This window comes from Rhododendron vialii, chromosome 5a, assembly GCF_030253575.1.
Source record: "Rhododendron vialii isolate Sample 1 chromosome 5a, ASM3025357v1".
Taxonomy (NCBI): Eukaryota; Viridiplantae; Streptophyta; class Magnoliopsida; order Ericales; family Ericaceae; genus Rhododendron; species Rhododendron vialii.
Genome location: NC_080561.1, coordinates 40746660 through 40773664, shown reverse-complemented (window position 1 = coordinate 40773664; position 27005 = coordinate 40746660). Strand labels below are relative to the sequence as shown.

The following is a 27005-nucleotide window of genomic DNA, read 5'->3' as shown; positions in this document are numbered from 1 at the left end:
GCAGGAATTATGTATTGTGTAAATGAAGTAAATGAAGTAACGGGGTGGTTCCAGGAACACCCAAAAAAACACCCCAAATCTCAATTTCATAATTCTCGATCAAATTTTTATGATCCGAACCATTCAATGTGTGCAGAATGTGACTTTAAAGGTGCCCGTGAGAAATTAACAAAACAAATGATCGGGAAAGACTTGATTTGAGCAGTTTTTATTTGAACTGTTCAATAAAAAACTGTTCGAAACTATTTGGATCATGCTCTTTCCGGTCATTTTTTTTGTTGATTTCTCACTGATACCCTTAAAATCACGTTCTGATCACATTGAGTGGCTCGGATCATCAAAATTTGATCGGAAACTATGAGGTATTTTTTTAAGTGTCTCCGAAACCGCCCCGATGAAGTAATGGGACAGTGGTATAGTCATATCATGTTGCACTTACACAAGAAACAGAAGAGGAGATTTTAGTTGGAGTGTAACCAATATACAAGAAACAGAAGAGGAGATTTTAGTTGGAGCGTAACCAATATACATCAGTTTAATTTCATTATCAATGCTAGTGGCCATAAATGCCAGATCATTTCAGTAATCTAGTCTGTAAAAAGATATATTGCTGTTTATCCAAAAAAAAAAGATATATTGCCATGTGAAAGTGTACCCTTCTAAGTGAATCGCGCAAACCATCGCGTTCGAGTTCGAGGCGTGCCTCAGCCATCGAGCTATCTTTTCGCCGCCTTGACTTTTTGAATTGGGTGATGGTGTTATGCAGTGGTGTGCGCAGCATTGTGTTGTGCACCTCCGAGCCGTCAGATCATGCATCCGACGGCTCGGATCTCATCTCGGCAATGAACGGCTCTCGATCGTTGATTGTCGAGTTGAGATCCGAGCCGTCGGATGCACGATCCGACGGCTCGGAGGTGCACAGCACAACCATTGCACAACACTAACCCCAAGTCCTGACTTTTTCTTCTCAATTTTTTTGTTTTTATGTTTTTGCTTGGAGGCGGACAATAGCATCAACACAAAAGATGCATAGCCAAATATTTTTCCTTTGTCTGGTATAACAATTTTATTGATCACAAAGAAAACCGACAGCCACAATATATTGAGAGTACTGCTGTGAGTACCGACCGGCTGGGAGGGAAATCGTACTGACCGGCCATGCCGGGCCGTCTCCGGTCACCGGACGGTCGATTCGAGCCGTCCAAAAATTTTAAAATAAAAAACCGAGGGGCCTCGCGTAGGAATCAACGGCATCCGAGGTGTTTAGAGTGCTTGATTCGAGCACCCTTTTTTCGTGTATATACACGAAAAAAGGGTGCTTGTAGAGACCCGTATTAATTTGGTTTTTTAGGCTATATTTTTTTTTTTTGTTAATGTATAGCCCGTCGAGATAGACAGTGCGGATATTCGGTGTGACGTGTTCGTGGGAGGATATAAGGGTAATTGTGCGAAAGGTGCACGTGTGTGTGTGTGGGGTGGGAGCATGGGATTACTCCCCATGCCAATAATTTTCCCCAGGAGACTACTTTCTCCCATTTCTCTTTTCTCACTCTCTCGGCACTCTCTCCTCCGAAACTCTCCCTCCACTTCTCTCCTCGATTTCATCTACTTCGAGCGTGATTCCAAACAAAGCCCAAGAATTAAAGTCGTTATACGAAGCATGGGCTTTCCGAATATCCAAGAAAAATCATGATCGGACCGCGTGGGAGCTTGGTTGACTTGGTCAAAGGTTCGGGTTTTGCTCAAAACCCATGAGGTAGGGATCTCTTACTCTTGTTATGCGTTCATACGGTGTTTATGTACCTAGATCGTACTTTGTTTCGTTGTTTGAGGTTGGTTGTTCCATTTCCGAAATTCTGCAGAAACAGGGTCTTTGTTTTTGGGGTTTTACGCCTTCTTAAACTCATGATTGAATTTTGGTTCCTTCGTATGAAATAGAGTAGACTTAGAGCCCGTTCTAATGCCGCTGGAATCACTCGAAACCGTTGAGAATTGAATTTATGGTGATATCTAGAATACTGGTCTGCAATCTGTCTCGTTTTCTGGGTTTCAGCCCACTTCGAATGACCATAACTTCCTCGTCTGATGTCCGTTTTATGCAAACTTTATATCGGTTCGAAGATCTTGAAGTCAGCTTTCATTTGCCACTGGAATCGTCTTAAAACTCTTAGTACACAAAAAGTTATGATCGATTGAGTGGAGGTATGTCAATCTGTCAGGCAGATTCGTGTAGCCTCGGTAAACCCCTGTTTAACCACCCTTGGAGTGCAGATTTGACTAGGGTTCCTTTGCGTCTTTCAAAGTTCATTCAATCGCCCAAGTATTGGGACTGAAATCACTCAAAAATATTAAGAACTCGATTTATAGTGATTTTTAGAAGATTGAACTGAAATCTGGAAATTTGGGCAGCATACAGGGCTGCGGGTTTTTCATCGTTTGTTATAGCTAAATGATGCCATTGGTTATGGGTCCTTATGGGTTTTAAAGATTGGTAAGTTTGTGATCTTTTGGCGTTGGAATCATTGAAAAATATTGAATGTGGAATTTTTAATGAATTGTCGAACACTGACTGCTCTCTGGGACAGTTTTGGTCCGTTGATTCTCGTTCATTTGTTTTGACTCTCAATCACTTCTAACACCTTTTAAACATCGTTAAACCATCCCTAAGCTTGATTACTTGAGTTCCGATGAGTTAATGATCATTCAAATTCCTTCGATACCCATTAAGCGTAATCTTAGTGTTGTTGTAAATGGAATATGTGATTTAAGGTTGTTTAGGAGTACCGAAGGCTAAGTGAGACATTGTGGGAAGTATAGTTGGTGGACGCGAGCTTGTCTAGTGATCCGATGGGTAGTATTGTGACTCGTATTCTCGTGCTTCATCTTGTTGATCTTTCTAGGTTCTTTGGGCACCCATTCTAAAAGATTCTCGTTTAGAACCTAGCGGGTAGCGTGTCGTGGAGTCATTTGTGGTTTCGAGTTGTAACACGGATCGCTTTGAAACGTTATTGATCAATCGATATGTGGATATGACGAGATTGTGTGGCATGTTGTATGAATGATATAGATTGGTTATATATTATGCATGAGGTCATTAAGGAATGTGAAATGAGAAACAAGAAATAGAACGGTACCACGACTATAAAGAAAGCCACGGATCCACCGGGTGGTGCGATGCCGGAATGAACATGGGACGCATGGGGTTCCGAATGCCCGGACAAGGTTGAAAGAATTTTAGAGGACGCACGGGGTCCCGAATGCCCGGACATGAATGAAAGGATTTTAGAGGACGCACGGGGTCCCGAATGCCCGGACATAAATGTTAGAGGACGCACGGGGTCCCGAATGCCCGGACATAAATGAAAGGATTTTCGAGGACGCACGGGGTCCCGAATGCCCGGACATGAATGAAAAGATTTTAGAGGATGCACGGGGTCCCAAATGCCCGGACGTGAATGAAGGGTTTTTAGTGGACGCACGGATCCCAAATGCCTGAAATTGCATTGAAAAGGAAAATGGCTAACTCTTGAGAAATACAAGACAAATTAATTATGTCCTAAAAGAAAATTCAGTGATATGTCTGTATTGTTCTGCAGGGTGATATATTCATTAACACTAGCTCCTTTGGGTTCGTTGTACGCATTTATTGTTGCTCTTATGTTATGGTTGGTGCGTAATCATCATTTATACTTAATGATTGAGGCGGAATGGGTATCATACATGAATCTAAATTTGCATAGTGTTGGACAAGTGACGGTTAAGAAGAAACGGGAGTTCAATTAGAATGATTCGAGTTGGATCCTGCCCCTAGTTGACGTGTGAGTTATTGAGGATACTCTTATAAAATCTTGATTTCCTTTTTTTTTTTTTTGATTGCTCCTTCGTGGCGGAAGACATTTATTTCTGTGACATTCTATTGTATACTTTCACTCTAGATGCATAACTCATCATATTTTCTTATAACTTGCGTATAGATTTCTCTACTGGGCTCGTGTATGCTCAAACCCTATCATTTTCAGGTACAAAAATAAGGAAGTTAGGCATGGCGTGCATATCGTGCTTATTGATCATGTCTTTCAAAGGTATAAAAGAGGCGATTATTTGCATTTGATTCGAAAGGAGTATTTTTGGAAAGACATTTGTTAGAACTGTAATATTATTTTCTTCGGACATTGGTATTTCTATAACTTGGGTTCTCGAGCCAGGGATGTTCTCATTGAATTTTATTTGAGAACAGTGAACAGAAAGGTCTTTTGGGGTATTATTTGTATTACAGTGAGGACTTTATTTATTAAAAGTGTTTATTATCTATGTCGAAAATCGAGGGCGTGACAGTGCTCGGATCAAACACTCTAAACACCTTGCCGGAGACGGCCCTGCGCCGGTCGATATAATTTCCCTCCCTGGCCGTCGGTACCTATATCATTAGCTCAATATATTCGATGGATCAATATTTCTCCGATGACCGCTTGACTACTTTTGATGCTCTACCATAGTCTAGTATACTACAGGCCCGTTCCGCAACGAGAATTTTTTTTTTATTTTTTAAGAAGGCAATTTTGAGCTTAAAAATTATAAATTTATTAAAATCTAAAAATATGAAATATAGATCTTATTTGAAAGATCTCATCGAGATATTTTATACGATGAAATATGGATCTTATTTGCCTAACTTTTTACGGGTTTTTTTTTACACCTTTTGTTCTGTATTGTACTTATTTTTATAAATTTGGATCAAATATTTAAATAGTATCGTTTCGTGTTGACGGAAAAATATAAAAATACTTACCAAGGTTAAAAAAAACATATAAAATGAAGAAAAAGACATAGAAAGACTGATTTTTGGGGAAGCAAGTTTAATCCAAACAACTAGTCTTTTACTCCAACACAACTTTCACAAAATAATCAAACAAGTGTAAAATATAAATTAATATTAAAAAATGTCCACAAACCAAGTATACGTTAATCCTCCCTCTTAGCTAATTCCTCCTCACCGCATATCACCTCTTATCACCATTGTTTATTATCTATCCAAAATCTTATGTCGGACTAACGGGTCCTAAAAAAATATAAATGTTTTTAATATGGAAATTGAATTCTACACTCCCTTTTTTGACATCTACACTCTTTTTTTTGTCTTCTAGCAAAAAAATTACACACACTTTCAATACTAAAATCCAAAAAAAGGAGTGTAGATGTCAAAAATGGGAGTGTAGAATTCAATTTCCTTTAATAATTTTAGTATTTAATGATCTATTTTTAATTTTGCTTTCTGTTTTAAAACTTTTGATTCCTTTCGTCACAAACGAGAAATCCAATAAATTCAAACCTAATCTGTTAAAAATTACAGTACTAGAAAAAAACCCAAAAAACCTATGTTGAAAAAGTACACTAGTTTATTTCACTAACATTCACATTTTTTGGCCCAATAAAACTATAACCACACACAAACATACAAATACTTACACATACTCGCAAATGGGGTGGGTCCCACAATGTATGTGAGATCCATCCATTTGTGAGTGTATATGTGTGGGGTTCACCTTTTTTGTGAGTGTGTGTAAGTATATATGTGTGTTTATAAAATTATTGTTATGTGGCCTCCCTATGTATGGAGTATTTAAATAACAGAAAAGTTATGTGCATAGCATGTTGTGCACAGATTCTTTTTTCTCCCGCTTCGAGTAGCACAAAGATAATCGGAGTCGCTCATTTTGTTCAAAATATGTCGTTTAAGGTCTTTATAAAAAATGAGCTTCGTTCGATACCGTTAAAAGCGTTAACAAAATACTCAAAATCACTTTAAAATTTAGGCCAGCTGCTGTGCACAGCATGCTATGTACGTAGCACAACTTTTTAAATAAAGAAGCAAAATATTTCCGGACTTCAACCCAAAACTCCAATTCAACTTTGGAAACCCTCCCCAAAAATCTGCTTCTTCCCGCTTCAACTTCCCTTCTTCAAAACAACTTCAAAAACCCTTCCTCGCCCGCCACTCTCTCTCTCTCATTCCCGACCCGCTCGGAACCCTAAACTATCCTCTTCGCTACCCGCTACCCATATTCTCTCTCCGCCACGCTCTCTCTCCTCCCTCCACCACAATGCCTCACAAGCGCGAGTTGAGCTCGCCTTCGAAAGCAGCGTTGTCGTCCAACAAGAAGCTCAAGACAGATGAAGAAACTCAGACTCTCGAACATCCTGACGCGGCTGTTGCTCCGCAACCCAGTGAAAAGCCGGAAGAAGACTGTTGCCGGTTCGTAGGAGACCCGGTTCCCGACGATGAAGCCCGGCGTAGGTGGCCTCATCGGTACGCGGGGAAGGTATAAGTCGTAACTCTTTTGATGTGCTTAGATCTGATCCTATATACGCCAAGTAAATAGCTTTACCATTGTTTGTTAATACGCATAGACGTGAATATATAGTGTATATAGAAAGCTAAAATCAACTCCTTTGATGTGCTTAGATCTGATCCTATATACGCCAAGTAAATAGCTTTACCATTGTTTGTAAATACACATAGACGTGAATATATAGTGTATATACAAAGCCAAAATCAACGCAAAAACATGATGCAAAAGGGGCCGAAAAAACACCAATGTGCTACGGGGCCGAAAAAACACCAGTGATCTTTTCAGCCTTGTGCATTGAAAGGGCAAAACATTAGTACTCTAGAACCAAGAGAAATTGAGTACCTGAAGGTGATTTTTGAATTGTGTGTGCCCCGACCTCTAGTATTGTATAATTGGGCCCTTGAGTGTCGTGAGCTCCCTATTGTACAAATGATGGGGCACATTCGTCATCAAATGTCATCTTGGTTCGCCGAGCACCGTTATTTGGGAATGAGATGGAGGTCCGTTCTCTCACCGTCGCAATGAAGCAGTCCAGATTTTGTGGGTCCTGTTCTAGCATGGAAGGGGATGTCAAGTACAATAGCATCCCTGCCGTAGAAGCATTCAGCTCGTTAAATGATAATAATCTTAAACAATTACCTACGAAAAGCTGATTAGAGAAGCAACCATTTGGGGGTGATTGTAAAAGTCTAATTCTTCCATATAAGAAAGAGGATAGAGTTGATTAATGATTATGTTAATATCAGTGAAGAACTTTGGCAGTTGGCAGCTAAATTGCAAGTCAATTTGTAAAATAGCCGTAAAGATTTCTTAGGGCTTAATTTGGGAATGAAGCTTCAAGCAGAGTGCCGAATGGCATTCAGTTTCTCATGTTTGGGTACCATCTCATCTTCTCAATATATAGTGCAGTTTTACAATGTGGGGATCGTTGAATCCACATGTTGCATTAATGTGATCGTCATAGCATTTCTCTTCTTCGGCAAGCATGGGTAAGCAAGCTCAAGATTTTGGGCGAAAAACGGTGACAAAGTACCCAAATAAGTTCAATTGAAAGCATGGGTAACCAAGATCTAGTGTTTTTGGGCAAAAAACAGTGACAAAGTACCCAAGTAAGTTATGGAACATGGAGAAACAATTCTGATTAAAACAGAAAGAAAAGAAAAGAAAGTTGAAATTATGCTACCAACTGCTAATGTGGTGTAGGATTGAGAACAACAGATTTGAGAGAAAGAAATGGGTAATAGATGGAGCTTACCTTAATTAGGGCTTGCGATGCTAGAGAGAACATTGGGATAGTTTTGGGCGGGGTATAACAACAACAACAGTCGCCTCCTCACCATTCTATCTCTCTCTCAAGTTGTAGCCTTGAGGCCGGACCAGAGTTGGCCGAATGGAGATAAGCAAGCAAGTAAGGTGGGGCCCTGGGGGCATCGTTTGCTTTCCAAAGGCTGAGAGAGAGAGAGAGAGAGAGAGAGAGAGAGAGAGAGAGAGAGAGAGGTTCTTCCATGTGGCAGTTACGTGTGCATATGCAGTTATTGTGTTTTTGTTGCACGAATTTACCCTTGAGAGTTAGGTTAAGAGTTGTGGAACTGTAAGGATATTTAGGAAAGTACTTTTGTGACACAGCTTCAAAAAAGTGTTCACACCAAAGGCTCCTCTCCCTTTATATATTAGAATAGATGCTTTCATTCCACATTCTAAGGTTATTGAATGTTTTTTGGAGAAATCCCTACGTATGTAGTGCGGAAAACGAACAACATTGTTGATAGTAAAACTGAATGTGAAATATTTTTTATTTGCATGCGTTGTCCATGTAATAAATCTGTTATGTTGCAGGGCAAGGAGAAGGAAATTGCTGAGTCTAAATGCTCAAAGCTGTAAGTCTATTGTTTCCAATATGTTGAATACATCAAATCGAAAAAAAATTGAACTATTGAATGCATGCATGTGTGTTAACTTTTTCTTGATTTTATCTACTTTTAGCTTCGTTACTGCTCCTAAATTTGATTGTTTGTTTCCTATCTATTACATGAATTGACTTGGTACAGAAATGCGAATTCTGAAGAAATTGTACAAGCTAGATGCCATTACACAATGGCTGAGGTCGATGGGCGAGTAGTATTCAACCTAGAGGATGAAGCCCACGTTAAAGTAATATATTTTGAATTCTATTTGGCTTTTAAATCATCGTAAAAGTCACAAGAAATTGTAGTTCTTATGGGTTGGCTACTGCATTTGTCATTACTGCTGATGCATAGCAAACTAGATCAATAAGTTCATAAATATGAGCTCAAGTATAGAAGCAGGATGCACTTAATTCGATTTTTATGCACATTAATCGAATCTCAAACACATAGCTTACTTTAGCTAGTTATGCAAGTCATGCATGCATTACTTTTCTCCTCTTCAACTTGTTACCTTGTTTATATGAGTTCAACTGTCTTGTGCTATTTAGGCTGACGAAGGTAAAGAATACTTTATCTGTCGGATTATAGAAATGTTTGAAGGAGCTGACAACGGGCTATATTTTACTGCTCAATGGTACTACAGAGCAACGGATACGGTATAATATTCATATCTTGTAATGTGATATGGTCCATTATATTTTGGATTAAATGGTCTTCTTATGACACACTACCTTTTCTTTGCAGGTTATTCAAAATAGTTTGAAGTCCGTTCAGCTTATTGACGCTATAGATGAAAAGCGTGTATTCTTCTCCGAAGTCAAGGATGACAACCCTTTAAATTGCCTTATTGAAAGGATAAGAATTGTCAAAATGCCTTCAAATGTAAATCACTTTGGCTACTTGAAAAGTTGATGTATTTTTTTCTAGATCTCCACAAATATGGTAACTAAGTGGTAACATCTTTGCAGGTGGATTCATTGGCGAGGGAGGGTGAAATTTCAGATTGTGACTATTATTGCGACACAAAGTATCTAGTGCCATACTCTTCATTTGTTAACTTGGCACTTGGTATTTCTTCCCTTTGTGGCTTCACTTTAGATTATATACTAATTTTATTTATCTTGATAGAGAGAGATTATTCAATGCCCCTAGGGCATGACCAAGCCTCTCCTCCACCGTTGATGTGGGGTCCATTAACTAGGACTTAGGCCCTACACCAATATGTAGCATAGAAGGAACTTGGGGCACCACGTGGCGGTGCCCCAAGGCAATGAATAATTTTTCCTTTATTGGAATCATATTATGCATAATAAGTTGACAAAAATTGTTCCCACTGCAGATAATGTCATGAGTGGAAGTGAATCCGGTTCAACCCTTTCTAGTGACTCTGATGTTGCAGCAGTAGGGGGCGGAACCAAGATTGATTCTGAAGAGGTTTCAAAATATGAGAACAAGAAAGTGGAGATGACGCTTTTGGATCTCTATTGTGGATGTGGTGCGATGTCAACGGGCCTTTGCCTAGGTGCCAACATGGGTGGTGTTAATCTCGTTACTGTAAGTTTTGAGTTAATTGTTGCACAATTGGACTTTCTCTTCATATTGTTCCTCCAGTTAAAAATCACTTCTTGGTGTCTTCAAAATCAGCACGACTTTTGAATGACAAGGGCAAGCTTAAAACTAAGGCTAACCTATGAGATTTCGGAAGTATTGATAATTCAATTTGCTCTTCTTGCATGCAACAGATGAGAGTGTGCTGCATTTATGTTTAACTTCTCGTTATCCTAGATCAGAATAGAGCTCTATAATGCCTACCAAGCCTTGGCATTAATTCTTGGCATATTGAAATCAATTAAACTTCATTGGGATATTTGGTGGGAAACAATTCTCCAATCGCCTAAAGAATTGGGCCATGTCTTGCACGGTCTGCTCTTTTGTAGGAGAAGAACTTCAAAACTGGCAAAGGATGGATCACTGAATTTGCTTTGTGGTTCCAATTAGACACGCTGTTATGTTGGAGGTTTGCAGTTTTCACCTGTGGAAGCAACAAATGTTCCCTTTGTTTTGTGTCTTAATTGGCGCATCTCCAATTATTTTAGCACCACTTGAGTTGTTCTAGCTTTCTTTGCTTTGTTTCTATGGGTGAAAAATTTCTCCATCATATGTATCCTTTTGCTAGTTGTAAAATCTCGCATGTCAAAATAGGAAAAGGAATAATGGTTGATGTAGTCATCAACAACGAATTGGGATAAAGATGAATTGTTGGGAGTGCATCTGACATAAATGCTGCTGCAGCAGCTCATTAAGATTAAGATTTGTTGAATCCTTGAAGATTTAGTGCTGCAAGAAGCCAATCATCTTGCTCAATGGTGGAATTTTGCTCAATTCCAATTTGAATGTGATATGAAGGTTGACGAAAAGCTATCAAGAGAATGTGACATGTCTCCCTTTGCATAGCATTGTTGGTTCAAGAATATGGAATTACTCTTTAACAATGCACTTCTTATGCGTGTCAAGAAAGTGTTGTCTCTTCCAGTTGGATGGATAATTTTCCATCCTGTTGTTGTCAACTCTTGGACTATTGTTGCTGCTTTTGGGCTTACTAGTATTTTATGTTTTGTATTGGAAAATATAGCTGTTTTTCAATCTCTTTGTGCGTCATATTTACATATTATGGTTAAATTAGGGGTCATTTATTTTCTTTCTACACTGTCCTTAGTTCTTCCTGCTGAACTTCTGCCATTTCTTTCTTTGTGTAGAAATGGGCCATTGATCAGAACTCAAATGCATGTGAAAGCCTCAGATACAATCATCCTGAGACTGAGGTATAGCCTCTGAAATGATTTTTATCTTGTTCTTTTTGTCACTTCAAGTGGCTTTTTCTTGACTGATTATGGTCACTTCACAGGTGCGGAATGAGAATGCAGAAGATTTTCTGGCTCTTCTAAAAGAGTGGAAGAAGCTCTGCGACTTGTTCCCCTTGATAGATAACGAGTCTTCGAAACAAGACGATGATGACTGTCCAAATGAGGAAAGTGATGATGATGATGGATCTGATGATTCCGAAGAATATGAAGTTGAAAAAATTCTGGCCATATGTTATGGGGAACCAAAAGGGAGTAAGAAGCCGGGACTTCATTTTAAGGTGGCTGAACTTTCATTTCAAAACCCAGGTTTACATATGATTATCCCTGCATATGAAATAGAAGAAAGAAACTACTTTCATTCCGTAAGTGTGTGACGACAAATTAAGTTCAGTAGATGAATATTAGGTACATTTTGCATTTCTACATCAGTAGCACTGCACTAAAATTCTTTCACCTATAGAACAAAAGCTGTCAATATTTGTTAATTTGTTATGCTTTGCTTGGTTGTGCACCAGCCATTCAAAAGGTGTTGGAACTATGTAGATATAATGTCTTATGCATGCTGAAGCTTTGACAACTAAAGAATTGCTTTATATCATTGAATGTTGTCCGTATTCTACTATCCTTAGTACTTATGTAGCATTATACGGACAGAGACACATGATTTTCAAAAAAAAATGGAGACATGGTGCTTCATATCTAAGTACCATATGGTCAACAAAAATCTTGATTAGGTCACTTCAAAATGCGACCAGATTTGCAACTAATCAGTTTACAGGTCCCTTAGTTTCTAGTAACTGTCTTTTCTTTGGAAAAAGTAGTAGTTCCATCTTCAAGTTGTTTTACTCTTAAGTTCTTGATTTTATAATTTTTTGCTTGTTTTTATTGATTCTTTTTTGGTTTTGCATTTTCAGATCCACTGGAAGGGCTATGGGTCTGATGAAGACAGTTGGGAACCTCGAGATGGTTTGGGGTATGATAACACAAGCAAAAGCAACCTTAGCTAATTTTCATGTTGGTATTTTTTGTCATCTGACAATCAAATTCCTTACCAGTGCTTGTAAGGATGCGATGAAAGAGTTTGTACATAAAGGCTACCGCTCCAAGATTCTGCCTTTACCTGTAAGTTTCACATGTCTTAATTAATCTCGCTATTGATTAATCTTGCCTTACTCGATGGTTTAATTTTGATTCAAACATTTAACTATTTTTTTCCTTGAATGTAGGGTGATGTTGACGTAATATGTGGAGGTCCCCCATGTCAGGGAATTAGTGGATTTAATCGTTTCAGGAACAAAAATGATCCCTTACAAGACCCGAAAAATAAACAACTTACTGTTTTCATGGACTTTGTAAAATACTTGAAACCAAGATTTGTATTGATGGAAAATGTAGTTGACATGTTAAAGTTCGCTGGTGGATTTCTTGGACGATACGCTTTAGGACGTCTTGTTGGCATGAACTATCAAGCTCGATTAGGAATTATGGCAGCTGGTGCTTATGGACTTCCCCAATTCCGAATGCGTGTCTTCTTGTGGGGCGCTCATTCTTCAGAGGTGATTTAATAAGCCACCAACATATTACATACTTGCTCCTTATTTTTTACTTTTAAACTGAATAATTATATGTTTCGATGTGCAGAAATTGCCCCAATACCCCTTACCCACACACAATGTTATTTTGAGGGGTGGTGGTCCAACTGAATTTGAGGTAGATTATGTTATATCCAAGCGTTTCTTGCGATTTCAGAATATGTGCTGATGATTACTCCTAAAGTTTTAGTGTTTTACCTTTTCATTTATAGGGGAATGTTGTTGCATACGAAGAAGGTCGACGAGCTAAACTTGAGAAGGAACTTTTTCTCAAAGATGCCATTTCTGATCTCCCACCTGTATACAAACAAACCGATTGATATTTCTTGCTTTTATGTCATTATTGGTTGTGGCCTAGGCTTTTCAATTAATTTGTCTGTCTTCAATTTGTTCTTAAGGTTAAGAATGATGAAGAGAGGGATGAAATGCCATATCAGAGTGAAGCCATGACAGAATTTCAGCAATTTATTAGAATGGGGAAGGATGGTGAGCTTGCATAACTTTTGGCAAATTATGCTAACGAATATTAGTTTAATTTTTAAACTTTCTGTTAATCAAAAGTGTTTTTTTCGGTCATTCTCAACAACTTGACGTTCGAAAAAACGCTTCATGTGCTGCACTTTTTACCTTTCAGCTGTTTGTCTTGGTATCACTATCTGTGGTTTTAGTTACTCGTTAGTTGTTTTTCATTATCAATTCAAAAAACAATCCTGTTTGTTAAACTAGTTTCAAGGTTCAATTCACTTCTGGCACTAACATGTTATTCATCTTATGGGAAGGGTCAAAGGGGAGTTCCATTATCAGCATAGTTTGCTTAATTTAAATATCATGAGCAAATTCCATCCTTTTGATATTTATTCTTGGTTATTTGCTTATATTACTTGGTTTTCTTATTGTCCTTTGTAGAGCTTTTGAGCTGTTCAGCAGCGCGGTGTGAACCGTTGAACCGGAGTCTCTATGATCATCGTCCTCTTCGATTGAGTGTTGATGATTACCAACGTGTTTGTCAAATTCCAAAGAGAAAGGTTTTCTAACTATACTAAATACTATCCAGTAATATGTATCCTGTGAAAAACATTTGAAACATCGTATTGGTTTATTTCTTTGTTGTTTCAGGGTGCAAACTTCAGGCATTTGGAAGGTGTTAGGGTTTGCGCTGATAATAAAGTTGAATGGGACCCTGATGTTAAACGGGTGTATCTAGCTTCAGGAAAGCCTTTGGTAAGAGTGCTATTTTTTTGGTCATTCTTAACATTTCTACTAGTTGCTGCTTGGATTTGATTGCGTCAATGGTATTTACAGGTCCCTGATTATGCAATGACTTATGTCAAAGGGTATTCATCTAAGTAAGGGTTTCTTTGTTATTTGTTTTTATTTTTCACTTTTTCCTTTTGTTTCTTGAATACCCATGTTGCGAAATCATGCAGACCATTTGGCCGGTTATGGTGGGATGAGACGGTGCCGACAGTCGTCACGAGGGCAGAACCTCACAATCAGGTCACTTTCCTCCCCTTCTTGAAATGGATAGAGCTCGTTTGTTTCATCGGATAATATTAAGGGGATAAGTATTACTGGGATTGAGTAATGAGTCATATGTTTGGGAATTTATTGGATTAGATGGATGGCCTTGTGTCATCCTGTATAATCTAGTATCCCGTGTTTAATTTAAAAGACTCAAGAGAAAGTCAACCTGTGTTCAGATGGCTAAATTAAAAATCCAACTAGCAAAGAAAATCAAAATTGGTAAACAATTTAATGTTGTTGCTTGTATATTTATGGAGTTAAGAAAATTGAAACGATAAGAAGAGAAAGAAACTAATGTTGCTACATTTTCTACACGGAAATAAATCTTTGAAGGGTAATTAGAACTTTTTCCATGAGAATCCCATCATCCCATTTCCCGGATTAGAACTCCCAAGTCTCCGGCTGGGACTCAATAGATACTAACGAACATAGAACTATCATCTCGGAGTAACCTGTTAAATCCCTTGACCTAGATAATGCTCAGATATGAAAGTATCCGATTTCATTTCTTCTGATTAACTGAACAAAACCGGATACTTCAAACGAATATGTATCAAATTCATTTTCATCTAATTAAGCCAAATATGTGAGAAGATATTTAAGTTCTTCTAGTCACATGTTATTTTCGTTTCTTTTCTCTTCGCATTTATACACATCCTGGATACAAACATGCAAGAAATATGTAGGTACGTTTTCCATTTCTCTAACCCAACACCTTTTCTTGATTTTTTTGTCAGGTTATATTGCATCCGGAACAAGATAGGGTTCTCACAGTGCGTGAAAATGCTAGACTACAGGGTTTTCCAGACTACTACAAGCTATTTGGCGCTATCAAAGAAAGGTATCCTCTATCGTGGAGGGCTAACGAAACTAATTGCCCAATTTCATTGCCTTGCATAATTACATTAGACTTACCATAACTGCACTGTAACAAGGCCATGAAAAGTTTGGTATTTGATCTCTTTCTAGTCTGAAAACAATGCCATCCATGTTTTATGTGATGTCTGATTCCTTGACTAAGAAAAAGATGAGAAAAAGGTCAGATCAAAAAGAAAGAGGTGAATGTTTCTATCTGAGATGCATAGGGAAGCATGATAAAAGACACAGCTAAAGGTCGACCAGTTTTGACTTTTGTTGTGTCCGTGTCTGAAAGCATTGTAATCATATACTGTGATGGTGCTGCGTTCATGCTCTACGAGAGTCTCCAGCAGATGCATCGGATGTCAAATGTCAAAAAAGTTGAACATCTAGATTTTAGGTGCTCTAACATACTCTTTAATGAACATCACATCATCATAAATATTCTCTCTCTATCTCTCTCTTCAAATTTTAGAAACCAAATCATGCTACAAAAGGTGATTTGGTATTAGAAGAGTAAATCAGAGTCACAATGAAGGTAGCAAAATGTGAAAAAGTAGTAGAACAACCTAATTTTGTTGAGGGTTGTATAGTTTCTTATGTGTCTCCGCGGTAGCCTCATTTAATAAATATGCATCTTATAGAATTTTTTGCTTCAAATGTTGGACAAATATTAGTTGTATTCTAGATGAGTGCTTGAATAGATTTTGAGTAGTCCTAACAGTTTTATAAAATTGATGTGTGCTTTTTCTTTTTACTTGCCTGAAAGCACTGTAATCCTATTATGTTATATGAAGTGCCAAATTCATTGTCTTAAGGCACGAGGATATCGTAAAAATTTTAAGTTCTGTATATTCTTTTATTGTACTCTATATGATGTGAAATAAACGGCTTTTACATGCATGGAACAGTTATGCGTAGATGATTGTCTCCCTGTCTTGTGTATAGAACTTTTAATGTGTCCAACATGTGATGTGACACATTCCACTACATTTAAATGTTGAATTTGTGCATTTGAACGTTAGTGTAGCTATGGAAATTGAAAGCAAAGAAGCACAAACATGCACATATGACCTCACTTATCAATGCCAAAATGTGCTGGACATGTATTATACAACACTCCAGATATGTCTAAATGCCCATTGAATTATTTTTATTGTATCGTTTAGTTGATGCACCGGGGACATGTCAAAGCACGTTTAGAGAATGCTAGGACGAGTTGGGGACACATCCGGAGATTAGAATAACATTAAAAAGTTATGTAAGGTCAAAATAGCTATGGATCTTAGTCTATTAGTAAGTACTTATTCGGTCATTTTACAAATTCTGACTATTAACATTCATTTGTCACATTTCGTGTCCCTGTTTGTATGTGCTTTTTTTTAATGATAAATGACTTTTTTATTTAACTTTGTTTTTTTTCCTGGGCTAAATTAAAATTTATTTTTTCTTGAAATTACCATTGTTTTCCTGTCTTGTAAGTTTATAAAGAAAACAAAAAACAAAGCCTCCCTTATTTCCCTTTTTAATATTGTTCTTTACGTAATCTAACTCGTGGATGCTCCAGGTACATTCAAGTAGGGAATGCCGTTGCAGTTCCTGTTTCTCGGTCATTAGGATATGCCCTGGCTATGGCAGCCCAGGGCTTATCCGGGGAAGAACCTGTCTTTACTTTGCCGGAGATATTTTCAAGAATGTCAGCTGCGCTTCCAGTTGTTGAAGATTCTATTTAGTTTCTGTAATTCAGTACTTCATTCATTTATGTTCCCAGGGAAATCATTGAAAGTGGGTCAAATTTGGGGTTATTCTTGGAATTTACACCTTATTCTTGGCCTTTTGGCCTTTTAAGAAATATGGTTGCTGCTACTTCTCATGTATTCATCTTATTACCCATTTGATTCTCTTTCATAAACATCGTAGTGGGAAGTTCTGTTTTTATGCTACTATAAATATGTATTTCTTGGCTTATTTCTTCCATGTCTATTTTCTATGTTTGCTTACCCGATAAAAGAGGTGTGATTGAGTTTATTGTTGCAGATTTTAATTCCCATATGGTTTTCGCATAATGATTTGCTTCATGGTAGACATGCTTGATAGACGCTGCTTCAAACGCCTCTATTATTGAGCTACAATCAAGTAAAATATTATCAAGTGGATGATTTGTCATATGCTTATCATTCAGAAGCTGAAGTACACCGAATGCATCCATCTCTATTTCTAGATTCCTCACATTTTCAGCTTTTTCAAAAACGAGCCCGTCTCGCAAGGCCCAAACTTCAACCATCAGGCTCGAGTTCGCTATCACGGTTCTATGAAAACATCCTAACCTTCTACCAAAATGATCACGTAATAACACTGCTGTACATGTCATGTCATGCCCATTGTCGGTTTGAAAGCTCCATCCATATGTGTTGAGCTATACAAATTCTCCCTTGGAGGAACCCATCCCACCAGAATATCAATTTTGTGGCCGAAAGCTCTCTGTATACAATGTGTATCAGCTAGCCTAGAGGTCCTAATAGATGACGGGACCAAATTAAGCAATTGAAGCCCCATTACATTTTCCAATTAGTTGAAAAACTTCACGATCGAAACCAGACCCTCCCCTGTTTAACTCCAACTCCACTTTCGTTAACAAAATACAGAATTGAAACCATCAGGCCGAGGAGTTTTGTCCCCTTCTTATAGACTAATATGGTACTAGTTCTAGCCTTGTGAGCATTAATTCATTTTCAGATCAAAATGTTGGGCGGAAGCCAGGTGAACCAAGTTTAACATCCTGTCAGGCCAAAAGCTAGGTGGGCCAAGTCCCACCTGAGCCGTTGGCACTTGTCATTCTGCTGAGCGCTGGATTCTTGTCCATTGAAATATGTGAACCCCACCTTTTTTTTTGATCCGCACGTGAACCCCACCTCGTGACCTTATTATCTTCATACTTGTGGTCCTAATTTGGACTAGATTTGGGATTAATTGCACTTAATTATCTTGGGATTCTTCCCTTTTTAAGCCCAATATCACGAAACTGTTTTGTCTACAATTGCCACAACAATACATAAATTACTAAAGAAGTCCATTGAAAGTTTTTAAACATGGTTTCAAAAGGTCTCAGTCCATATATATATATATATATATATATATATATATATATATATGTGTGTGTGTGTGTGTGTGTGTGTGTGTGCGTGTGTGTGTGTGTACCAAATTTTAATCCCAACAATGGACAACTCTAATCAATAAGTTCGGATTAAATCCGTGTCGTCAGTGTCAAAATGGATGGCCAAGTTGGTCGCCTTACACACCCTGTAGTGCAACCCCCACTGCAGGATTTCCCAATCCAAATAATGTGAACCCCACCTTATCTTCACACTTGTGGTCTTGATCATTTGGACCGGACTTGGGATTTATTGCCAATTATGTTAAGAATCTTCTTTTTTTATCGCACAATAACGGATTATTCTTTTCTATATATGCCACACGAATAAATAAATTAAATAATCCTATCCCTAGCAATGCACAACCACAACCACTGCCGCACATCCATCTTGACCACCATACCCCATCTTCCTTGACACCTCCCAACTGGCAAATACCATAGTCGTCACCTGACCTCGATGTCTAAAGCTCTATTAATCAAAAGAAATTTAGATTCATGCAACATCCCTTTGAAACACAGAAAGTTGCCATATCTGCTCATTCTCACGTTGTCTATTCGCCATTGCTGTTTCGATGACCACCATTTTTGTCGGTTCAATCGTGTTTTGCTTGAATATGTGTGTGTCTGATGTGCGGGCGGCATCGAAAGGCAAGGGGAACAAGCATGGCAGCTGGTGTGAATGGGGAGTGATGACTGGTCGTGTGATGTCCTGGTAGCTGAAGGTGGAGAACATGCTGGAAAGTAGTGGCTGGTGGTAATGGTAGCCGAGATTGGGTTAGGATTTTGATTTGGATCCTAGGGGTTTTGCAAATGGAGAAAATAAGTGGTGTTTAGTAATTTGTTTGATAAAAAACGTGATTTGTATGTTGGGGACCAAATTAATATTTCGCTAATACTTTGAGGACCATTGGTAAAAATAACATTGAGGGTTTGACGATAATGCCCTTGTAATTGATGGTAAATGTGGATGGATGTAGCTCTGGGGATCATTTAAACGTGCATTGTAAACGTTGGGGATGCAATAGACACAATTTATATATTGAAGACTAAATTGATATTTCAAAAATACTTTGGAGACCGTCCGTACAAATAAGCCTCCTTTGAAATAATAAGATTCAAATACAACACGAGAATCAAGATGCAGCTTTAGAAATCAAGCTTGGAATATTAATAATATAGTTGCAAGATAAATAAAATTGTTCACGTCTTATTACGCACGACAATTATTCTAGTTGTTTAAATCAATCATTTCAATAGTGAAGGGTAGCAAAATAATACTCTAGGGTAGCATCATGGGAGGTGGCATTGAACTGGTACGTTTTCATGGTGACGATTCCTCGTGCAAGTCGAAAAACACCGGTCCCTTCGACAATGGACAATTCACGATACGGATGGAAGACCGGGTTCTGCCCCAAGAGGCTAAGAGTGCTGCTACTAGGGGTGTAAATGAGCCGAGCCGAACCAAGCTTCGGCGAGCTCGAGCTCGGCTCGTTTACTTAACGAGCCAAATACTCGAGCTCAGCTCGAGCCTTAAGAGCCGAGCCCTTAATAAGCCGAGCTTAGTCATTTACTAAACGAGCCTCTTTAATCGAGTCGAGCCTCCCTTAACGAGCCGAGTTTTTATCAAACGGCTCGTTTACCGAATACTCGAGTTCGAGCTCGACTCGTTCTCTAAACGAGCCGAGTCGAGCTGGACCAAGCCGAGCTCGCGAGCTGCTCAGTTTATTTACAGCGCTAGCTGCTACCCTTGTGGCTTGTACTCCTCGCTCGTGAAGACAAAGTTGAAGTTCATATTTAGAGAAAATTCCTCCAGCCCACCCGATAGATAAATTCCCTGGTCCCGGGCCATGACCGCAGAGTGGGGCTCGGGCCCAACTGTCAACGGATCGTCGATCACGACGATTGTCCCGAAAGGGGTGGGGTCTTGGAAGTGAAGTTGGCTCAGGCCACTACAACTGCAGTTGGGTTCTTGCCACTCACATGGTCATGCAAATACAATTTAAACGTTGCTAACTTTGCCTTCATATGGCCCAAGTTTTGGAACCATTTTGTCACCCCTTCAGGTCATTCATCGATGCAACTGACCGCCGCTGCCGGGACGGCCATAGCTATGACGATTGAGTAGAGGTAATATTTACACCTATTTTTGGCCAAATTCTAAAAAGGAATTTCTTAATGGATTAGTGGCCCAAAATAACATTTTGGGCCTTTGTTGAATTAGGCCTCGATTGATTTAGGCCTTTGGTCGAATATATAGTGTGCCTATTCTTAGGTTTGTTCGGCCCAATTGAGTTAAAGCCCAGATTAGGTTCAGGCCTTGGCCCAACTAATCAAAGCTCATACTAGTTTTTCCGGCCAATTTAGCCCAATCAGGCCTAAAAATAGAGAAGTCAAAAATGCCATAAGCTGCTTAGTCATGTTTGAGAAGCAAGTTGCTCACAAGCAGCTCAAAGGCCAAGCTGCTCACAAGCAGCTCAAAGGCCTAGAAGGTTATCTCTAGCAAGCTGCTCACAAGCAGCTTAAGGCTTGCAACCATTTTCTTTTAGCATGAAGCAAGGACACATGGCATTCATGCAACCCATGTGGCCCAAGCAGCTTAGTCAGGCCAAGAACGTGTGGCATGCATGCAAAGCCGCCAACACAAGCTGCTCACAAGCAACTCAACTAGGCCTGCTGTATGAAAGCTTAAAGAGAGCAAGTGGTAGGGCACAAGTCCCACGAAAATCTCCCTATTCCATATATAAATGTGTGTGTGTGTGTGTGGAAATACTTAAAATAGCAAGTGGGGAAAGAATCTAAAATGGCCATAAGACACATAAAGGTTACGTTTTTGGCCTTGGTGGGCCCAAATATCCCTTTTTACAAGCATCCCATGCACACAAATTGCTCACAAGCAGTTCAAAGGGCCTAGGTGTAACAACTCGTAATTTTTAACAATAATAATAGTATTTAAAAAGCTTTATTCTTAATAATAAAATTCTCTTTATTATTAAATATATACAATTATAATTAATTTATCCTAATTACCTTGTTTTTATTTTATTTCTTTCACTACAAATTACGTGCATGCATAATTCCGAAATTCCTTCCATCTCTCCCTCTCCTACTCGATCTCTACTTCCTCCCTAACCCTATTTTCCGTCCATCTCAGGCCCTAGAGTTTGATTCCTCTTGAAACTCAATTTTATCACTTTTATCAAATAAATTCTCTTATATATACCCCACTACTCCGACCCTAGGGCATACCACAAAATTCCCCACGCCCCACCAGTCCACAGAGAGAGAGAAATCGGAGAAAAATCGAACTCCAATCCATGGAGTTCTAGAGAGAGAAAGAAAGAGAGAGAAAAGTGGGTTTCCATTCCAAAGCCAATCGAAACCCGAATTGACCATTCCAATCTGTTTCTACCACTCCTAGCATCGCCAAACGTCGGTCAATTCGAGTCCAAGGTCCCCCGATCGCCAAAACCGAAGTTGTCTTCTCCAAAGTTTCAAAATTCGTTTTAAAATCAATTCGGCCCGAACCAAGGTATTATAATCCATTCCAAATACTCCTCTAAGTATATTTATTGTTTTTATGCGTAACCCAATAGCCCGAACGAACCCATGCATCGAAAACCGAGCCCAAAACAAAAAAATACGTTTCTGCCTTCAACCTTGCGGCCGCAACCTGCGGGCCGCAAGAACCAGGGTCAAGTATGCGGCAGAAGACTCCATCGCGAGGTTGACCGGTCAGACCTTGCGGTTTGACCTGTTTCGTTTCGAATCGACTTTTCGACCTTCCGAACATCGTTTTCAACCCCCGAACTATTTTTCCTAGCCTTTTCACACCTCAAAGATCATAACTTGTTAAGATCACATTTTTTTTATTTAATTATCTATTTATTAAATTATTTGTTCGTTATCTATCAAAGTTTACAAACGAAAAATATTTGCGACCTTTCAAATAATATTTTTAATACCCAAACTATTTTTCCTTGATTTCAACTTATCAATGGGCGGTATTATCAATTGGCGGTTGGAATTGCTGACGATATTTCTTCCACGATTTGCTATCAACGTGAATCTACATCCTCTCAATTGTGATGGGCTTTTCAAGGGATCCAGAAAAATCCTCTCAATTGTGATGGGCTTTTCAAGGGATCCAGAAAAATCAAGGTGTTGTTCAAGAGGCTGTCTTCCTCTTTGTTTTGTCTTCAGCACAGTTTCTGCTTTACAACCGGGTCTCCATTTTCCGTGGCGACGATGGATCGGACGAGTAATATTGGTCGTGTTTATTTCTGATGGGTTTTTTTTTTATGATCTCATGTTCTCATGTTCTTCTCTATTTCTTATATTTAGTACATACGTATATAGCGTATCGGTATCTGTTTCTTCTTTGTTATTTGTTTTACTGGATTATTTGTTTTAATGGAGAGAAATCTGAAGTAATAAAAACAAAAAATATAATATTATAAGAATGTTGATCCGGTCTTTTGTTTGTCCCGTGTCCGGTTATCATCAGATTTGAAGGTTTCTGAATAAATACATAAGGTTATATGTGTGTTTTTCCTAGGGTTAGAGATTTGAAGTTTTTTTAATAAATATATAAGGTTATATTTATGCTTTTCATCAATCACTTATTGATTTGGTCTGCGTAGCGGCCTCTTCAACTTGCTTCTGATATATTTGAAGTTTTTTGAATAAATATATAAGGTTATATGTTCTGATTTTTTTTTTTTGCGATATTTGGGTATTCAAAAATTCACATATAATGTTATATGTTTTGTATGGACCAACATATAATGTTAAAGACTAAAAACAAGAAAAATAAAAAAGAAGTGTTGCATGTTAGAAATTTTTTGCCACATATATAATGTTGTATGTTAGAAATTTTTTATCACTCATATAACTTTAAAAAATCAATACAAAAAAAAAAGGAAAAAACAAAAAGAGGTCACATATATAACGTTAAATGTTAAATGTTAAGTGTAGCGGGTTCAATAAAAAGAATTGAGAAAAATGAAAAAATACGTTTTTTGTTACACATATAACGTTATATGAGGCGTGATGGCAGCGGCGACGGTGGTGGCAGCGGCGGCCGCGGTGACAGTGGTGGCGGCGGCAGCGGCTTGATTGCAACATAAACGAAAAAAAATGAAAAATATATATTTTCGTGTTAGCCAAACAAGGCACATGTTTTTTAGGTGGGATATTTTTGTCATTAAAATTATTAGTGGACTTTAATGGGTTATGAAACTTAGAAGTGGACTAGATGGGTTTGGAAAGTGATATAGTGGACTTATGAAAAATTCTCCCATAAATAAATCCTTAAGGAAATCCCTCCACATTCTAAGCACAATCTTTTTCTCAATCCTTAAGGAAATCCCTCCACATTCTAAGCACAATCTTTTTCTCTTTTAACATACATTAATCCAAGCACAATCTTAAGGATCTACTTAAAAGAGAAGTTTATTGAATCACCAAATCTCATTGCCTTTCACAAGAATGGAAAAAAAATAAAAGCATTTTGTAAATTCATACCATCTTTTGATTTTCCTCGTTGCCATTTTTCATTTTCTTTTTCATTTTATTTTTGCATAGATAAGCTCCAAAGAAATGGATGCAGCGGTGTTAATTATCCTCTTATAAGAATTAAAACCTGTCATCGTAATTGATAACATTATTGTCTCATCATTATCGGCTATGATTTATATATTAATTAATCTTAATTAATCTTGTTGGAGTAATTTGTTACTCAATGAATTTCAAAGTTCATTTCTTGATATATTTTTCTACTCTATCTGTATTATTACTATTATTACTAAAAATAACATTCTGTATGATTGTATCCTCCCCTTAATAAAATGGATGGATTTTTTTTGGGATGTCAATTTTGGTTGATTTTTTCAATTGTGCCACTTGATTTTTATACATGCAGTGTTGGGTGTCTAGAATTGTAATTTTGTGTTCGGCTGTGATAGCGGACCAGCTGGTGTGATCTGGGTGTTTCGCGGGATACGTGTTGTGTTTTAGCCGTTGATTTGGGTGCTATCATTTCCTTCTCCTTATTACGCCAGCAGTTGGTACTCTTGAATATTGTGCTGCCTTTTGTTAGCATAAAAATATGCTAAAATTGGACATACGTTAATCTTTTAGAAGTAGTCAACCGTAATTACCCACTTAATTAATACTATCGTTAACCGCAAATTACTCAATAATTCCGGAGTATCATGTGGGGCTGTTTAAAAAAAAAAAGAAGATAACCACCACACAATATAGGTTGTTTCTTGTCTTCTAGTCGACCAACAAAAGTGAGTAATCGTACTCCTATCGCAAAATTTGTTGTAACGTAAATGGTTGGGAGTACCATGTAGACGGCGGGAGTGCTGAATAATTACTCACTGTTAACCCAAATTTGAAATGCGTCTAACACGCGTAATTAAAGAGTCCTCCTTCAGGGCCAATTCTCTCTCTCTCTCTCTCTCTCTCTCTCTCTCTCTCTCTCTCTCTATATATATATATATATATATATATATATATATATATACGAATCCAGATTTACCTCGTCGGTTTGATATACAGAGTCCCTCTTAATATACTCCCTCCGTCCCAGTTTGTTTGTCCCATTTTTGACTTTTTGAGAGCGTTTGACCTCTCAAAGAATTGGCTATAATTTTCAATTTGTAATGTTTTTAATATGCAATATGGATCTTGTTTAATAGATCTCAATTAGTTTTATTATACAAAATTTTCAAAAAAAAAAAACATTATAAAATGTAAGTTATAAGTATATTTTTGAAAGACACGTATTTCGACAATTGGACAAACAAATTGGGGCGGCGGGAGTATATATCTCGTCCTAGGGCTCAAATCAGTCGCAAGGAAAAATGGGAGGCGGAGGGGCCATGAGAGGAGCATCAAAGGTGGCCAGGAAGACCGTCGCCAACACCGGCCTTCACGGCGTCCCGTCGCTGCATCCGGCGGAGCATCCGTTTGGCGCTGCCTCTCGCAAAGCCACGCGTCCGGCGTCGTCGACCGTCTCGTTTTCTGACAAGGCGAATGAAAAGTTTTACGAGTAAATATAGACCGTGACCTATTTATGTGCCGACCTACACGTATCTCTTTCCTACGCATGGATTAAGGCACTTTTTTTTTTGTCCAAAACAATTTTTATAAATTTACGGCCGCTATGACTGATTACTGTTGCGTGCAGGGGCTGCTGCATGTTGCGGAAATAAGGATCAAACCAGAAACACACACACCCAATTGAACATAGAGACAACGGATTTACGTGGTTCCCCAAAATCGAGTACGTCCACGGGAGAGGGCCGACGAATTTCTATTATAGAGGAAGAGGAGGATTACAAAATCACTCAAACTCACACTCACTCATAGACTGATACAAATGCATACATATGCTGCTCTCAAACTCTCTCTGATTTTCAGATGCTCTATCATTCTCTTTTTGACAGAGCCTCATAGGATGAGCTCGGCTCCCTCCCGAAGGAGGAGCCCTCACGTTGCTCTACTCTCTCTACACTACCTCACTCTCCTCTCTGGTCTCTCACTCAAGAGAGATACAAACCCCAAGCAGAGGACTCCAATTTATAGCCAAAACCTGGAGCCCTATTCATGAGCCACGAGAGGCTCATTTACTGCAATCCCATGCCTGGGATTTTCAAGATTTAGGCAAATCTTTTGAAGTCTACAAAGGCTGCCAAGGCTGCCATCTTTGACCAATGAGAGAATTGGAGCCACACTTCAGCAGCCTATGTGCTGATTTCAACAATCTCCACCTTGACGACAATTCTCCAAAAAGTCCGATGCTGCCCCCAAATACAATCCAAAAACAGAACAAACAGACTCTCTACAAACTCGAACAAACAAAGAGAGACAAGAGAGCAAACTATAGAAGCAAACAACAGTGCTCTCAAAACAGAACAAACAAACAGACTGACTGCAGATAACAGATGCTCTTAACAAATTCAAAATACCGGAACAAACCAACAGAAGAGCCAGATTTCCGAAGTCTTCGAGTAAACTTCAGAACAGATTCGGACAAGTCGCGCGACAACTCAAAAGTCCCGGCAACAGATTCATATACAAATTCAGATGCTTGACCCACATCAAGCCAAATGCTCAACCTCGATTGAGCCAGGCGCCCCAGAGGCGCATGCACCCCGAAGGTGCTTAACATTGAATCAGGTGGACTGAGCTTGAACCACCATCAAACTCACTCCCAATAACTTCAGCGGACAGATCTGCAGTAGATTCAAAATCAAATTCCCCAATAACGGTGGCAGCTCCACCTTCAGCTTTACTCACACACACACAGTGCACACACTGCACTTTTCATATAACAAGGGGAAGTGATCCCCTGTGGTCACACCCCTGCCCCCTGGATGCTGTAATCCGCGTTCGTCAATCCCGTTCTGCCCCTCTAGTCAAGCGCCTGTGTCACTGCTAGCCATCAGAAGTTTCACCACCCCCACACCGGAAGTGTATCTACCAACTGACCGAGTGTCTCCTTGCAAGACCAGATCTTCCGCGACTGAACCCCGAACGCACCGTGCCCAATCACAGAGCACAAAATCCGATTGAACCAGACTGCTTCCGATCACTGTCAATCATCTCCGCAAACCAATGCACTAGTGAGCGCCTGTGTCACTACCAACCCGAGTGTATCCTTGCTCACTAGCTCCGCGCATGTTTGCCTCGATCAACCTCCGATCTCTGCAAGTCTGCTCCGCTAAGCGCTCGCACCGGCCTAGGAG

General features: G+C 38.8%; 2 protein-coding genes and 1 long non-coding RNA gene across 3 annotated transcripts; 2 read left to right on the top strand and 1 right to left on the bottom strand.

Moving 5' to 3' along the window:
• The first annotated feature begins 1568 nt into the window (after window positions 1-1568).
• On the top strand, window positions 1569-4297 carry LOC131326001 (uncharacterized). The gene is made up of 2 exons (XR_009199892.1): window positions 1569-1775; window positions 4041-4297. It is a non-coding gene; the product is annotated as an uncharacterized LOC131326001 (long non-coding RNA).
• Window positions 4298-5960: 1663 nt separating this feature from the next.
• LOC131326000 (DNA (cytosine-5)-methyltransferase CMT3-like) lies at window positions 5961-17073 on the top strand. Its single transcript, XM_058358539.1, has 21 exons — window positions 5961-6320; window positions 8187-8227; window positions 8399-8501; window positions 8806-8913; window positions 9002-9139; window positions 9226-9325; window positions 9597-9811; window positions 11014-11079; window positions 11163-11399; window positions 12036-12094; window positions 12177-12243; window positions 12348-12677; window positions 12763-12831; window positions 12926-13012; window positions 13112-13199; window positions 13620-13738; window positions 13830-13934; window positions 14016-14059; window positions 14141-14210; window positions 14975-15078; window positions 16663-17073. Exons 1-21 carry the CDS (start codon window positions 6102-6104, stop codon window positions 16826-16828), a joined length of 2535 nt encoding a protein of 844 aa, XP_058214522.1. The 5' UTR covers window positions 5961-6101; the 3' UTR covers window positions 16829-17073.
• Window positions 17074-19499: 2426 nt separating this feature from the next.
• On the bottom strand, window positions 19500-20274 carry LOC131327938 (dirigent protein 15-like). The gene is given in 3 exon segments (XM_058361058.1): window positions 19500-19677; window positions 19995-20175; window positions 20178-20274. Coding segments are annotated over 3 exon segments (456 nt in total).
• Window positions 20275-27005: the final 6731 nt, after the last annotated feature.